At 35.6% G+C, this 17,595-nt stretch overlaps 1 protein-coding gene across 1 annotated transcript in view; it reads left to right on the top strand.

Moving 5' to 3' along the window:
• Positions 1-17,595, top strand: part of SLC4A7 (solute carrier family 4 member 7) — a 60,142-nt gene that overhangs the window by 40,896 nt on the left and 1,651 nt on the right. Inside the window, exons 14-23 of the mRNA XM_035890701.1 lie at positions 556-661; positions 2,642-2,803; positions 3,774-3,887; positions 4,082-4,243; positions 4,471-4,722; positions 11,517-11,585; positions 11,700-11,873; positions 12,218-12,349; positions 13,080-13,177; positions 14,970-15,077. Of these exons, the coding sequence (XP_035746594.1) occupies positions 556-661; positions 2,642-2,803; positions 3,774-3,887; positions 4,082-4,243; positions 4,471-4,722; positions 11,517-11,585; positions 11,700-11,873; positions 12,218-12,349; positions 13,080-13,177; positions 14,970-15,077 (1,377 nt within the window). The remainder of the gene's footprint in view (positions 1-555; positions 662-2,641; positions 2,804-3,773; positions 3,888-4,081; positions 4,244-4,470; positions 4,723-11,516; positions 11,586-11,699; positions 11,874-12,217; positions 12,350-13,079; positions 13,178-14,969; positions 15,078-17,595) is intronic.

Genomic DNA, 17,595 nt, shown 5'->3' with positions numbered 1-17,595 from the left:
CTGTATAAAAATCTGAAAACCTTAATCTGTACACAGTCATAGAAAACATATTTGCACCAAGTTAGTCCAATTATATAGAAATCTTTAGAAATAACAAAATATATTAGCATAGCGTTATTGGAAGGTGGTGGTGTTTTGATTTTTATCTTTTTATTCACAATATGTAGACGTCTGCATATATTATTTAATTTTATTTTTCAGGTGTCATTCTATTTAAAAACTGTCAGATCAATCATATAGTTAAGTCAACATATTGCCTGCTTCTAATTCTTTAAAATACATAGTTTGTTTTTTTTGGCCCAATCTGTTAAACCTCCTGACCAGTTTGTTCTTTGATTCTTAATTTCTGTGCCCACCTTCCCTGCTTACCCCCCGCCCTGCCCCGATAATCCTAGTTCATGTCATGTAAGGACGAGTCTTGTACTCTGTTTCTTTCATAGAAGGTTGGGCTAAAGTCTGGTTTCAACTCTTCGGTATTTTTGAAATTACTGTGAATCAATGCATTTTGGCACATACAGCCTAAAAGCCTGTAAATTATTCTTTTCTTCCCTTCAGATGTGTGTGTTCTGAGCCTGAGAAACCCAGTAATGAAACTTTGCAGGCATGGAGGAATATGAATAAGTCTGTGGAGAATATAGCATGGAGTAACCTTACAGTTTCTGTGAGTATCTAAAAGCTGTGTGTGTATATGTGTATGTGTGTGTGTGTGTGTGTGTATATATATATATATATATATATATGGGGGGTTGTGTGTGTGTATGTATATAAAAAAAAATAAATACCCACACAGTACCAGTCTTGATTAATATTTTTCATCTGGTTTCTTTCTTTATTTGAACCTGGGCTGTTTCCTTTAAAACTGTATTTTTGAACTCTCTCATTCCTCCCATAATGCTTTAAAGGGTCATTGTAGTGGTTTGGTTGAGTGAGTCCATGGCAGTAAATGTCTGCTTGAGGTAGCTGCTTTAATCCTGCTTGGCAGAGCAGTCATCCTTCTAAAGTGCAGATGACAAGGTGAACAAACAGGGGATAGCTTCCTTCAATTTCCTGGAAAGGATGAACAGATATTTTTAAGAAGATGTGAAGATGGAATCTGCAGTTAAAATGTGGTAACAATCACATTTCATTAGTTTGTTAGACATTGATATAAAACTGCAACAGAATCAAATAAACTAAATATTGGTTAGAAGAGAATACTTATTTGGAAATTTTAAGGTTAAAAGAAAAGGGGATGAGCTATTTGAAGGAATAGGCTTGAAAGCATTACCTTCTGAACTGGATATTTTATAACAATACCTAATTCTGTGGGTACATGAAGAGGAGGAAAGTTATTGTGTGGAAGTGATACTGAAGGCTTTTAGGAAGAAACATTTCTGCTGATGAGTAGTTCCTTGTGTGGGATTCAGTTGCCTAAATGCAGCTGTCTACAGCCGCTTTGCATATCCCGGCGTCTGGTTTCCACCTACATCTTGAATGATTTGGATCTGCCATAGATTTTGTGTTGCATTTGCTATCTGTGTGTGCCTACTTTGGCCATCTTAGGCTATCTAAAGTGATCCCTGCGCATGGGCTTTCCTTGCATGTGAGCCTAGACGTTCACACTGAAAGTAGGTGTTTTACACAGCAAAAATACTATGAATAACCTCGGTGCTTTACTTGGGTTTTAGCTGTAGTGTTTTCTCCCGCCAATGGTTCCTAGTCTACCACACTCACCTAGGATGGCAGTTCCTCTTGAACTTAGTTTTAATATTTTTTTTTTAATATTTATTATTTATTTTATATACCTTTTTATTCTCTTAAGCAACTTTAGTCTTCCCAGAGAGACAGAACTGATCCAGAATTTGGTGGTGCTTATAATCAAAGTAGATTGTTAACAGGGAGAATTTTTGTCATAAGTTAAATTTTTGATAAAATAACCTGTTTAAACACTAGTTTGTGTCAGTGCTGCTTCCAACTCTTTTAATTTATTGGCTTGTTGTTTCCTTGTACTCCCTGTGTCTACTTTAATATTTTGCTTTGTGTTTCGGTGTGCCTTTTGTATAGGGATTGTCTGACTGTGTTACTTTTCATTCACATTCATTATTTACAATGCTTTTCTAGTTCACTAGATTTTTTTTTTTTTTTCCCCCCCTACAGTTGGGTTAATATTGTGTAAGACGTTTGGTGTTTTTTTTTTTTTTTCCCCCCCTCAACTGAATGAGGACAAAACAAAGTTTAAGAATTAAGAGGTGGGAGAAACTGAGATCTCTTTTGGGGATTTTTTTTTAAATGTTCGTCCATGTGAAAGCTTGATGCTGGATAGTCTGCTATTCCTGGGCTTAGTTCTCAGTCTCTTTAGGCATTCATCTTGTGATGCTTTGAGAAACAGAATAGAAATAATGTGAATATAAAGAAGTTGTTTCTTCTTGGGCACTTCCCAGCATTTTGGCATCCTGAAATAATCAGTGATGGATACTGTGGCTCTTCTGGAACAGACAGCTCACATTTTTGGCATTTCAGGATGAGGCAGCGATGAAAGAAAGAACATTTTTTGGGGGATTGTGGAAGTTCTCAGTTGTGTCTTATATCAAAAAGCTCTAAGTTAGGTTGAACATACTAAATGAATAAAATATAGAAATTTAAGGAATTTTTCTCTTTACAGGAATGTGTAGAATTTCGTGGTGTGTTTCATGGATCAGCTTGTAGCCATCACGGACCATATATTCCAGATGTTCTCTTCTGGTCTGTCATACTATTCTTTACAACATTTTTCCTCTCCTCTTTCCTTAAGCAATTCAAGACCAAACGATATTTCCCAACTAAGGTAATTCTGATTAGATACTCTTGTTATCTTGTGATAAATATATTAGTATAACTTAATGGAGTTGAACTTTTAAATTTTACTTCAGCACTTTTTATTGAGAGATTTCTTTTAAGACAGAAAAAGAAATTAAAAACAGACAATTAACTAATAAATCAAAAAATGAAGACGTTAAATAAATTGGCTGCTGAAAATTCAGTGCTTACTCTACTTACCTATAGTTACAAGATGTTCTAAACATTCGAAAGACCTAAGCAGTCTGTCTCCCCATATTAATGGGTACTGCCAGGTACCATTTGGAGAGATAATATTGCTGCTGTTTTACTTACCTAGCTGTACAAAACAATTAATTGCTTTCCCCAAACTGCTGATGTATCAAGGGTTCGGAGCGGTTCCTCAGAGGATTACTCTTTCTAATAGAGGCTAATATAATGTTCATCCGTGGACTGATTTACACAACTTATTTCTGCTAGCCAAAATAAAGTGGTTTGATCTTCTGTATACCTCAGCTCATCCCTACAATGTGTTCCTAATGTTTTATGAAGGCATCTTTGGTAATCTGAATCTGTTGCAAATTATCCCCCTCCCATCTATTAAAACCGTCAAATGTATGACTATTGATTCCAGAATAATTCAGTGATGTTACTGAATTAAGCTGCAAGAGACTAGCTGTGATGCCCCAGCCTCCCAGTATGGTTGGGAGGACAGGAAGATGAGGAAGGAGTTATTTTAAGTAATTTGCTGCTTGCAGTAGATAATTTTAAATGAAATAATTGGATGAACCTTTTGCAACTTCATGCTATGTTGGCAGACAGCTTAAATTTTAAAATAAAAAGAGAAAACGCATGTAATGTTCAATGTTGTAGTATAATATAAATAGACTTCACTATTCATAGGGGAGAAAATTGTCTTTCTATACATGCAAATTATAATGATGAAAAAGCAAGAGTTAACACAAGTCTTTTCATTACAGGTGCGTTCTACCATCAGTGACTTTGCAGTATTTCTGACCATAGTTGTTATGGTTTTGATTGACTATCTTGTAGGAGTACCTTCTCCTAAGCTTCATGTTCCAGAGAAATTTGAAGTAAGAATTTAATTTTTTCCACATAAATGTCACATTCATATCTAACAGCTAAATCAGTCTTTTGGCCAAAGCCATTGGAAAAAAAAATATTAAGAGACTGTTTATTTGTTCATTGCAGCTGTTTGTAGCAATAAAATATGCATTTTATCGTAGTCTTTTAATTCTTGTTGTTGATTTTTTTTTTTTTTTTCCAGCCCACCCGAAAAGACCGAGGATGGTTCATAGATCCTCTTGGAAGCAATCCTTGGTGGACACTCTTGATAGCTGCTCTTCCTGCTTTACTCTGCACCATTCTCATTTTCATGGATCAACAAATAACAGCTGTTATTATAAACAGGAAAGAGCATAAGCTGAAGGTAAAAGTCATTTTATTTTAAATCAGATTCATTCTGCAAATCTGTGAAACATTACCAACAGCTACTAAATAAATTTATATATTGACTAATGAAGAACAAATTTAGTTTTGTGGACACTCTTAAAGTATCTAACTTTTTTAGTTATCTGTTATTTACCAGCTAAGTTATAAGAATGGTATCATATAAATAGAAAATTTATCAAATTATTTGTTCACTTAATTTTACAGAAAGGCTGTGGTTATCATCTTGATCTGCTCATGGTTGGTATTATGCTGGGAATATGTTCCATCATGGGCTTACCGTGGTTTGTTGCTGCAACTGTCCTGTCTATAAGTCATGTTAATAGCCTGAAAGTTGAATCTGAATGCTCAGCACCAGGAGAGCAACCAAAGTTTTTGGGAATCCGGGAGCAGCGAGTGACAGGATTGATGATTTTTGTCTTGATGGGGCTGTCAGTGTTCATGACTTCTGTGTTAAAGGTAAAAGACAGTTTTTCCAAAATATTTGTATTTTCTTTGTGCTTTTGATTTTGATATGTGATTTAGCATTTCATGATCTTAGGAGGTTTTATTACATTAAGTAAAAATGCCTGGACTCATTCTCAAGTTACCTTTTTAACAACAGGTGTTAGTTGAATAGAAACGATGGGGGGAGATGTAAGAAAGTGAGATCTGAGCAAGCTAGAAATGTAGCGAGTAGTGAAGAAAGCAACCTTTGTCCATCTCGCCTGATTTTCTTGCCAGCTATTTTTTAGTTTCTTGAGTCCTTGTCACCTAAAAACAGGTCTTCTGTAGTTTTTATGTGAGTGCATAAATAGAAGGATAAAAGGAGTGTGATAAAAATACAAAGTTACTTGAGCAGAAGTAATATAGCAGAAGAAACAGAAACATCTAGTTTAAAAAGTGATCATCAGAAGTGACATTGTTCACTTCTCATTCTTATCTTCAGCTTATTAAACTTCCTTTGATGTTTATAAAGTGTCAAGATTATTTTCTGAATCATCACAGTGTAATAGATTTCTCACATCGTATTGTGGCCTCAGTTTACACTTTGTCTTACTTTTGTGTGTGTATATATATATATATATATATATGGGGGGTTGTGTGTGTGTATGTATATAAAAAAAAATAAATACCCACACAGTACCAGTCTTGATTAATATTTTTCATCTGGTTTCTTTCTTTATTTGAACCTGGGCTGTTTCCTTTAAAACTGTATTTTTGAACTCTCTCATTCCTCCCATAATGCTTTAAAGGGTCATTGTAGTGGTTTGGTTGAGTGAGTCCATGGCAGTAAATGTCTGCTTGAGGTAGCTGCTTTAATCCTGCTTGGCAGAGCAGTCATCCTTCTAAAGTGCAGATGACAAGGTGAACAAACAGGGGATAGCTTCCTTCAATTTCCTGGAAAGGATGAACAGATATTTTTAAGAAGATGTGAAGATGGAATCTGCAGTTAAAATGTGGTAACAATCACATTTCATTAGTTTGTTAGACATTGATATAAAACTACAACAGAATCAAATAAACTAAATATTGGTTAGAAGAGAATACTTATTTGGAAATTTTAAGGTTAAAAGAAAAGGGGATGAGCTATTTGAAGGAATAGGCTTGAAAGCATTACCTTCTGAACTGGATATTTTATAACAATACCTAATTCTGTGGGTACATGAAGAGGAGGAAAGTTATTGTGTGGAAGTGATACTGAAGGCTTTTAGGAAGAAACATTTCTGCTGATGAGTAGTTCCTTGTGTGGGATTCAGTTGCCTAAATGCAGCTGTCTACAGCCGCTTTGCATATCCCGGCGTCTGGTTTCCACCTACATCTTGAATGATTTGGATCTGCCATAGATTTTGTGTTGCATTTGCTATCTGTGTGTGCCTACTTTGGCCATCTTAGGCTATCTAAAGTGATCCCTGCGCATGGGCTTTCCTTGCATGTGAGCCTAGACGTTCACACTGAAAGTAGGTGTTTTACACAGCAAAAATACTATGAATAACCTCGGTGCTTTACTTGGGTTTTAGCTGTAGTGTTTTCTACCGCCAATGGTTCCTAGTCTACCACACTCACCTAGGATGGCAGTTCCTCTTGAACTTAGTTTTAATATTTTTTTTTTTAATATTTATTATTTATTTTATATACCTTTTTATTCTCTTAAGCAACTTTAGTCTTCCCAGAGAGACAGAACTGATCCAGAATTTGGTGGTGCTTATAATCAAAGTAGATTGTTAACAGGGAGAATTTTTGTCATAAGTTAAATTTTTGATAAAATAACCTGTTTAAACACTAGTTTGTGTCAGTGCTGCTTCCAACTCTTTTAATTTATTGGCTTGTTGTTTCCTTGTACTCCCTGTGTCTACTTTAATATTTTGCTTTGTGTTTCGGTGTGCCTTTTGTATAGGGATTGTCTGACTGTGTTACTTTTCATTCACATTCATTATTTACAATGCTTTTCTAGTTCACTAGATTTTTTTTTTTTTTTCCCCCCCTACAGTTGGGTTAATATTGTGTAAGACGTTTGGTGTTTTTTTTTTTTTTTCCCCCCCTCAACTGAATGAGGACAAAACAAAGTTTAAGAATTAAGAGGTGGGAGAAACTGAGATCTCTTTTGGGGATTTTTTTTTAAATGTTCGTCCATGTGAAAGCTTGATGCTGGATAGTCTGCTATTCCTGGGCTTAGTTCTCAGTCTCTTTAGGCATTCATCTTGTGATGCTTTGAGAAACAGAATAGAAATAATGTGAATATAAAGAAGTTGTTTCTTCTTGGGCACTTCCCAGCATTTTGGCATCCTGAAATAATCAGTGATGGATACTGTGGCTCTTCTGGAACAGACAGCTCACATTTTTGGCATTTCAGGATGAGGCAGCGATGAAAGAAAGAACATTTTTTGGGGGATTGTGGAAGTTCTCAGTTGTGTCTTATATCAAAAAGCTCTAAGTTAGGTTGAACATACTAAATGAATAAAATATAGAAATTTAAGGAATTTTTCTCTTTACAGGAATGTGTAGAATTTCGTGGTGTGTTTCATGGATCAGCTTGTAGCCATCACGGACCATATATTCCAGATGTTCTCTTCTGGTCTGTCATACTATTCTTTACAACATTTTTCCTCTCCTCTTTCCTTAAGCAATTCAAGACCAAACGATATTTCCCAACTAAGGTAATTCTGATTAGATACTCTTGTTATCTTGTGATAAATATATTAGTATAACTTAATGGAGTTGAACTTTTAAATTTTACTTCAGCACTTTTTATTGAGAGATTTCTTTTAAGACAGAAAAAGAAATTAAAAACAGACAATTAACTAATAAATCAAAAAATGAAGACGTTAAATAAATTGGCTGCTGAAAATTCAGTGCTTACTCTACTTACCTATAGTTACAAGATGTTCTAAACATTCGAAAGACCTAAGCAGTCTGTCTCCCCATATTAATGGGTACTGCCAGGTACCATTTGGAGAGATAATATTGCTGCTGTTTTACTTACCTAGCTGTACAAAACAATTAATTGCTTTCCCCAAACTGCTGATGTATCAAGGGTTCGGAGCGGTTCCTCAGAGGATTACTCTTTCTAATAGAGGCTAATATAATGTTCATCCGTGGACTGATTTACACAACTTATTTCTGCTAGCCAAAATAAAGTGGTTTGATCTTCTGTATACCTCAGCTCATCCCTACAATGTGTTCCTAATGTTTTATGAAGGCATCTTTGGTAATCTGAATCTGTTGCAAATTATCCCCCTCCCATCTATTAAAACCGTCAAATGTATGACTATTGATTCCAGAATAATTCAGTGATGTTACTGAATTAAGCTGCAAGAGACTAGCTGTGATGCCCCAGCCTCCCAGTATGGTTGGGAGGACAGGAAGATGAGGAAGGAGTTATTTTAAGTAATTTGCTGCTTGCAGTAGATAATTTTAAATGAAATAATTGGATGAACCTTTTGCAACTTCATGCTATGTTGGCAGACAGCTTAAATTTTAAAATAAAAAGAGAAAACGCATGTAATGTTCAATGTTGTAGTATAATATAAATAGACTTCACTATTCATAGGGGAGAAAATTGTCTTTCTATACATGCAAATTATAATGATGAAAAAGCAAGAGTTAACACAAGTCTTTTCATTACAGGTGCGTTCTACCATCAGTGACTTTGCAGTATTTCTGACCATAGTTGTTATGGTTTTGATTGACTATCTTGTAGGAGTACCTTCTCCTAAGCTTCATGTTCCAGAGAAATTTGAAGTAAGAATTTAATTTTTTCCACATAAATGTCACATTCATATCTAACAGCTAAATCAGTCTTTTGGCCAAAGCCATTGGAAAAAAAAATATTAAGAGACTGTTTATTTGTTCATTGCAGCTGTTTGTAGCAATAAAATATGCATTTTATCGTAGTCTTTTAATTCTTGTTGTTGATTTTTTTTTTTTTTTTCCAGCCCACCCGAAAAGACCGAGGATGGTTCATAGATCCTCTTGGAAGCAATCCTTGGTGGACACTCTTGATAGCTGCTCTTCCTGCTTTACTCTGCACCATTCTCATTTTCATGGATCAACAAATAACAGCTGTTATTATAAACAGGAAAGAGCATAAGCTGAAGGTAAAAGTCATTTTATTTTAAATCAGATTCATTCTGCAAATCTGTGAAACATTACCAACAGCTACTAAATAAATTTATATATTGACTAATGAAGAACAAATTTAGTTTTGTGGACACTCTTAAAGTATCTAACTTTTTTAGTTATCTGTTATTTACCAGCTAAGTTATAAGAATGGTATCATATAAATAGAAAATTTATCAAATTATTTGTTCACTTAATTTTACAGAAAGGCTGTGGTTATCATCTTGATCTGCTCATGGTTGGTATTATGCTGGGAATATGTTCCATCATGGGCTTACCGTGGTTTGTTGCTGCAACTGTCCTGTCTATAAGTCATGTTAATAGCCTGAAAGTTGAATCTGAATGCTCAGCACCAGGAGAGCAACCAAAGTTTTTGGGAATCCGGGAGCAGCGAGTGACAGGATTGATGATTTTTGTCTTGATGGGGCTGTCAGTGTTCATGACTTCTGTGTTAAAGGTAAAAGACAGTTTTTCCAAAATATTTGTATTTTCTTTGTGCTTTTGATTTTGATATGTGATTTAGCATTTCATGATCTTAGGAGGTTTTATTACATTAAGTAAAAATGCCTGGACTCATTCTCAAGTTACCTTTTTAACAACAGGTGTTAGTTGAATAGAAACGATGGGGGGAGATGTAAGAAAGTGAGATCTGAGCAAGCTAGAAATGTAGCGAGTAGTGAAGAAAGCAACCTTTGTCCATCTCGCCTGATTTTCTTGCCAGCTATTTTTTAGTTTCTTGAGTCCTTGTCACCTAAAAACAGGTCTTCTGTAGTTTTTATGTGAGTGCATAAATAGAAGGATAAAAGGAGTGTGATAAAAATACAAAGTTACTTGAGCAGAAGTAATATAGCAGAAGAAACAGAAACATCTAGTTTAAAAAGTGATCATCAGAAGTGACATTGTTCACTTCTCATTCTTATCTTCAGCTTATTAAACTTCCTTTGATGTTTATAAAGTGTCAAGATTATTTTCTGAATCATCACAGTGTAATAGATTTCTCACATCGTATTGTGGCCTCAGTTTACACTTTGTCTTACTTTATATCCATAATGCCCTTCTGAAGACTTTATTGGAAGAAAACCAATCAGTTCAGTTGGCTTTTTGCCCAGATTTGAATAAAATCTGATCAACTTCTGTGTTGTTTCAAACCCCAATAGTTAAAAGGAGAAATAACCCCCCCTGTATTTCTGTTGCCAAAATAGCAGATATGGCATAAACTGCATAATTGCCAGTACCTTTCAGTAACTTTGTAGAAGTCTGTTTAAAGACAGATCACAAGTCATTTCACAAAAAGGTAGCTTCTAATGGGTGTTTAAATTTAGAGAATGGGAAGAAATAAACCTACGAACACACAGCTACAGTTTAGTAATTAGAGCTAAATATTATACATTTTTAATAGTTGATCATTTGTATGTTTTAAAGAATGTAAAGATCTGAAAACAATAAGGCAGTAGCAGTTATTAAAAGTGAGTATTGAGGTTTGACAGTCTCTGGTTGAAAAGCTACCAAGAGCTCACCTGTATAATGGAAATGATCGGAATCGGAAGCAAAAAACATTGAAGCAGATTTATTGTTGTTCAGAAGCAAAAGACAAAGGTGCTGATTGCTGAAGCTAGATGTTTACCCCACGTTTTAACAGCTGATTCTTAGAAAATAATGCTTTTATTTTTTTATCGAACCAAGGGTAATAGTAATGGAATTACTACTATTTGCTCTTTATGAAACGTTTTTCTTTTTCAATGTGAACGGCTTCTAGTATTCAAAAGAAGGAAGGAGAACAAAGCCTCGCACCTGTAGGTTGCTGTGCTTTTGTTCCATGTATGGATTTATACTGATTTAATGCAGTAGAAGTTACCATGAATGAAGTACTAGTATGTTCAATTACAGAGCTTACAGTGAAGACACTAGCTCTGCACGCATGTATGCAGTAATGAATCCCTAAGGCATAGTTTTATTCTATACTATTTTAAGTTTCAGTAAAGGCTTTTGTTCAGGCTTGATAGCAGCAGGTTTTATTAATATTTCAAGTTGTATCTTGGCTGTCCTTTACTCGTGAGTTTCATGAATTTGGGAGCAAAGAAAGCTTTGCTTGCTTTATGTAGGCTGCAGAGGTTTGATGCAAGTGCCACTGAAATCTGTGGACAACTTCTTTATCTTAGTAAGCTTTAAATTGATCATCTTACTGGAGCAAAGTTTAGCTCTGAGTAATTAGCAGATTTTCATAGCTCAGTAGGTATGGTGGGTTTTTTGTTTTATCTGCTCCAGAAATGCAAGATTGGTGATCAAAAGTAAGACTTCATATGGCGATTTCATGAAGTTGATGGTCTCAGTACAGTTCCTATCAGATAGCTACAAAAAGCAGCATACTTAGCATTAATAGAAGTCTTGGTTGTAACCTAAAAAATTGAATGAATGAGCAGTCAAGACTGAACTACTTTTTAAATTGTGGTGATAGCCTTGTTAGTGCTAGATCTTTTTGCTGCTCAGTGATGCATATATTTTCTCTACAAATAAAGAACCTCAGCTTTACAGATCTCATTTAAGTAAAATATAAAGTGAAAAATAACTTGGTCCATGTCTTTCACTAATATGGACTGCTATGTTATGCCATGTTGATTCCACAAGTAACTGTGTGGGTGTTTTTTCCTCCCCAGTTTATTCCAATGCCAGTTTTGTATGGTGTCTTTCTTTACATGGGAGTATCTTCATTAAAGGGCATTCAGGTAAAGTATTTTACTCGGGATTAACTTACGTTTCTGGAGTCCCCTAAAAATGTTTATTTCCTTCTGTAGGGGGAAAAATAATTAATTGAAGGGTGATTTTATTTTTCAATGCAGTTTTTTGACCGTATAAAACTGTTTGGAATGCCTGCCAAACATCAACCTGACCTGATTTATCTACGTTATGTGCCACTCTGGAAGGTCCATATCTTTACAGTAGTTCAGCTCACTTGCCTAGTTCTGTTGTGGGTGATTAAAGCCTCTGCAGCTGCTGTTGTTTTCCCTATGATGGTAAGTTATCTGTTTTACAAGTTAATAATTTTCCAGGATTACGTGCATCAACCAGGTATCTCTTAAGAACATATTTATTTGCTGCCTTAAGAAAGAAGAAGGTGGGAAAGCAACAAAAGAACCCATAGTACAAGTTGTTTACTTTTGAAATAGAAGGACTTATTTCATTTCCTGACAGTTGTGAGTAGCTATTGAAAGTGGAAATTATTTAACTTCGTAGTAAGATAAAACTAGTACTACAAAAAAGGGCTTTCATTAAAGATTCTGAAAGTACTGAAAGTGTGTGTGCATTTTCATTCATTAAATAGTTTAATATAAATTATTCCACTTCTGGTTCCCTTAAGGTTCTAGCGTTAGTGTTCATTCGCAAGCTCATGGATTTATGTTTCACCAAAAGAGAGCTTAGCTGGCTTGATGATCTTATGCCAGAAAGTAAAAAGAAGAAAGAAGATGACAAGAAGAAAAAAGAGAAGGCTGTAAGTGTGCTATAAGCAGTAAGCATGTTGTAAATTACTAGAAAATACTCAATGAGACTTAAAACAATTTTAAGTGGCCTGAGCATATGACCTTATATACTAAATACACATTTTGAAATTCCTTACTAGTGAGATTTAATGCTAGAGGAATTATTACTGGTAATTAAGTTAAGGAAAAGTCACTGTTTCAGTTATGCTATTATGAACTATGGCTCTTCTTTGTGATTAAAATTAGCATGCAATGTGGAAAGAAGCTATTTTTAGCACAAAATGCTGTTTTCATTGTCTTTCATCAGGTTAGAAGGTGGGTGTGGATGGGAGAGAAGAGCAGTGGAGTGGGGATATTTGCCCTGCTTAAATTAATCACAAAACTCTTCATCATATCAGGGACATTTTGCTTGTGTCTGTTTGCAGAGCTGTAGTTAGAACCAGCTGCTAGTTACTAGTAATATAGCCTGTATAACTTCTCCATAAAAGCCTTACCTAACCGTATACCAGCTACCTGAGTTCCTTACAGAACTTGTAAAACCCTCCTTCTCCATTCCCCCATCTTCCCTACCTGGATAAAACACTTCTAAGAAAAAAGGTCTTAAACTATATCTCCTGCATTCAACTCCAGTACCTACAGGGAAATGCCCCTTACCCCTACGAAAAGTAACTGTCAGCATGAGATAATTCTTTGATTTCTGCTGCATGGTAGTTTTATAAACGTTTTACTTTGAATTTACAGGAAGCAGAGAGAATGCTTCAGACAGGGGACAATGGAAGTGTACATCTTGCATATGGAGAAGCAAATTTGGATTTTCCTGTAAAAACCCTAAAATACAGGTATAATAAAATGTTGGTCTCTTAGGAGTTTTTGTATTATGTGCTGTAATTTGCTTTACATGAAGTTGGTTGTGTATGAGTTGAACTAATTCTTTTTCCCCAGGCTTGTAACTCAGCCCTGATTAGGAAGTATGAAGGTGTATCTCATGGTGCTATAGTAGCATTTTAATGTGCATTGTTCTTTAAAACTGTATCTTAATTATAAATTTACATGACCATCTTGAACAGATCAGATGACTCAATTTCGACCAGCTGTACTCAAGGTGAAGAAGCTTCCTTGGTCAGTTTTCATGGAATACTTGTGTGTTACTGTGCATGAAATACTGAGTATTAAGCAACTAATAGCATCAGTTGAGCCGTGTGTTTACCAGCCACTTGGATATTTCAAAAAAAGTTGTTAAGTGTGCAGTTCTTTGATGGTTTATTTAAGTGAGGGCTAAAGTCTGTCATTTCTGTGATACAAAAAAACTTCCTACAGGTGGCCATTTTTATTTTAAAAGGTCATTTTCTGAAAGTAAATGTGAGGACAAGGTTTCCGGTTCTCTTCCAGAGAAGGAAGTGCTGGAATTTCACTGATGGAAAGTTCCTTCAGCACTGGAAGGCATTTTGTCTCAGTAATATCTCTCCCTTACTGGGGATGTGTTCAGCTTAGTTGTCAGGTATTCTACAACTGTCAACACACCTGGATATATATAATGGATATATATGGATATATAAATAGCTTGCCAGCTTTTTTTGCCTCTCTATTACTAAGGATTCCTAGGTTAAAAATTGGCTTTCCTGTGGATCTAGACTAGTGTCAGGTCTACCCTGATCTGAGTTGGGAACAGGCAGGTTTTTGGATTGGACAGGTATTCCTGTCGAGTGCTATTGTCTACTCTAAGAGCAAGCTTAGTCAGACTTTAGCAACTTGAATGAAAATGCTAAAACATTTTTAAAAAACATTTGATTTGCTGATTGCTCTCACAGTAGAACTATTATTTCATTAACTGTGTGCATGTGTGTTTACTGTATATTTCACTGTCTTGCATCTTGTGGGGATTCCTGAGGAAAAATAGCTTTGACAGATTTCTGTGCAATTTGAAGAACTCTTACAGATATCCTGAGGTAGATTCCGAAGCTTAAGTATGGAACAGAACAGAAAACATATCTACAGACAACACCTAAGTCTGCTGTACATATAAACGGGCAGAGGACAAATGGGGAAATAGGTTTTGAAAGCTTACCATCTGTGAGAGTGAACTTACCTTTTACAGGACTTGGGGGCTGGTGGCAAAAAAAAACCCTTGAAAAATGTCTAGTAAGGCACTGCAGGAAAAAAATTAACTTGAAATGTCTAGATAATTGGGACTTAGATATTTTTACTAGTATTAAATTTCAACTGAGTTACCAGTTTCAAAATTTTATTAACATCTGCTCTGTTGCCCTTGACTATTTCCTGGAAACAACTTAAAATAATACTGATTTATGGAAGCCTTAGCAGAACAGTTTCTGAGCATGCAAAATAATTCTGTGAAGTTACAGGTAATTCAGAAATGAGATAACTCTCAAATATTCTCAGTGTTTTAGTGGTATCTATGTGAAAAACTGTTTTAAGATGCTATGTGATTAAGGCAGTGCTAGTGCGTTAAATTTTCAAATTTTTCTTGAAATACATTTGTAAGAGATTAACTCGACTTGTGGCTGTGTAAATAGTGAAAGAAGGCACAACTGATGTAAGTGGTGTGTGACAATAAGTATAATGCTGTTGTAAGGTATTGAATACTAACCAGAAAGTATGTTTGTTCTTTAGCCTTGATCCCTCAATTGTAAACATATCAGACGAAATGGCCAAAACTGCACAGTGGAAGGCTCTTGCCATGAGTACTGAGAATGCCAAAGTAACCAGAGCTAACCTGAGGTAGCTATAATCACTCATGCGTTTTCTAACTATGGTCTTGTGTTTAGCAGCTAATAGCTGTACTTGTATTTCTTGAAATGTATCTCAAAAAAATGAGCATACATGGTTTGTAAATCTGCATTGACTTTTTACTTTTGAGGAACATGAATTTGAACTGAGCTTTTCACTCTGAAGTTAAACAATTTCTATAAGGAATTCCAATTATTTTATTAAATATATTATAATTTTAAAGTTACTCTTCATTTGCTTAATACAATTTTATGCTACTCTGATGGGTTTAGGGTTTCTAAAAGCTTTACTAGATTGTATAAAAGCATGGGAATTGTTTCATCCTGAACATTACAAATGCCAGTGGAAATAAAAGGTAAGTCCAACACTCTCACTGTTGCTTTATGCTGCCCTAGGGTCTGCCTCCTGTTTTTGTGCGTGGGTTGGTTGGTTTGTTTTTCCCCAGTTTATTTTTAATCTCTAAAAATTAAACCTGGCTCAACTGTTATCTTCACTGGGTATTAAATATACTTAAATGAAGTACCGGACAGATTAGGAGTCCTTGGTGCTGTGAACATTTCTTGTAAGCTGACATGCATCTTCTGTGATGGCCAGAAGCCTGTTTCTCAGTGAGCTCCCCATCAAACAAGAAAGTCTGTATGCAATGAATCATTCTGCTATTCCGTCCTAGTTTCTTCCCTGCCTGGCTGAATCTATCAAGGGGAACAAACTAAATCCTGAATATTCATATAGAATACCCCCAGCTACCTGAAAGGCTTGTAATTTATAGGGACTGGTATCTGCGGGCTGCTCCAACACAGTGCAACTACTGCTTAGTGGTTTTTATGTTGGAAAGAGGGGAGAATTGGCCTGATTGACTTGGAAAACTAAGCCTATGCAATCCTGCTGTCTGTACATGCATTTTCTTTTGGCTGATCCCTGTCAGCCAAATCTGTGATAGGAAGACAGGTTTCAGAGATACAGAATTGTCAAGCTTTGTGTAGAATTGCATCTTGGTGGAAGAGTTGGTGGTGAGGGAATTTTCATACATAATCGTCCAAGCTATTGAGTACTGTTTAGCTCGCATTATGGAAACAGCAGTAGTGACTGGCCACTTAGCATTTGAATACCATTTGTTAATTCAACACATGCATTGCTCCAAACTAGGCATAGAAATCACACTTTGTTTTGCCTGGACAGTAGGTCAACAAAAGGGTGAGGAAGGAGACAAGGAGAAAACTTGGAGGTACTGTAAAGAGACTCATTAGTGCAGACACAGTTTTCAGTGAATCTTCAGCCTGTATTGTTTAAACATTTCAAAACGTTTTTAAATAAAAGTTTTAAACATTTTAAAAACATTTTTTAAAACTCGAGTACCACACAAGCTAGACTGTCAGGATGGATTAAAGAAGCATTAGACAGATAAGAGAGTATGTGTGTCAGTATACCCTCGTATTTTGATTTTTTTTTTTTTCATGCTAAGTTCTAAGAAACCTGTTACAGAGTTTGTGGATACTTCTGGTATGTTATCTGGGAGTCACTGGGTATTGTAAGGCTTGAAGAGATACAGACCTGTATTTTAGTTTCCAGAAGAACTAAAGCTTTTAGATGTGGTTTTCAAGCGGGTAGAAGTTAGTACAACTCCATCTTGTGCTTCCTTGTTTCCTGAGTAGGTTAAGCTAGTACAGAATTGTATGCAGCACTAGTGAATTAGGCTTCTGACCAGTTTGAGATATTACTTGATCTGCTTGGGTCACGTTCAGTATTCCATCTTTTTTTTTTTTTTTTTTTTTTTTTTAAATATTTTACTATAAAACATTTCCCTTTGATTCCATAACGTGCCCCACTTGAGATTAGTATGGTAAAAATTGCATCTTGGATGGGAACTTGCGAAAGCTACAAACTGAAAATAAAAACCACTGGTGCCAGAAACTAGCTCTTTCAGGACCCAATCTGATGTTGCATGAATCTGGAAAATGTTAGAAGGTAGGACTTCCTTGAGCCTTAATTCAACTGGGTGCTATTTTGAGGTATGTGCTACCCCTTTTTGTATAGTGGGTGCTGGAGAGATTTAGAGATGTCACCACTGCTCAGTCAAAAGTAATTCCCGGTAAATTTTTCTGTTCTGTTAAGGTTTTCCTGCGTAACAGTCTTCATCTGCTAGCATGGATGGATGTTTAGTGCTGTAGTAAAAATGGTTCTGTAGGCACTGCTATTTTCAGATTTGTGGGTTTCAAGTAGGATGAAGTTTGAAGCAAGTGTAGTGTCTTTCGGAATTCCAGATGACACGTTGTGTGGGTTGACATTATTTCTTAAAAAAATCTTACTTTTAAAAAAAATTATTTTTCAGATTTCTTTGTCTTTCCCAAACTGATCCAGATTGCTTTTTTCTTTCTACCTCCACCATATCTCATATTTTGTAGAATCTCCAGAGTCCAGGCATGCTTACATTTTCTAACGAATTCCAGAATATTTCTCTTTTCATGGATTTGTAATACCACCACCCCTCCCCCCCCCCCCCCCACCACCC

Source organism: Egretta garzetta, unplaced genomic scaffold (genome assembly GCF_000687185.1).
Source record: "Egretta garzetta isolate BGI_Z169 unplaced genomic scaffold, ASM68718v1 scaffold313, whole genome shotgun sequence".
NCBI classification, from domain to species: domain Eukaryota; kingdom Metazoa; phylum Chordata; class Aves; order Pelecaniformes; family Ardeidae; genus Egretta; species Egretta garzetta.
The sequence above is the reverse complement of the archived record's forward strand: the minus strand, read 5'-3'. Positions and strand labels throughout refer to the sequence as shown.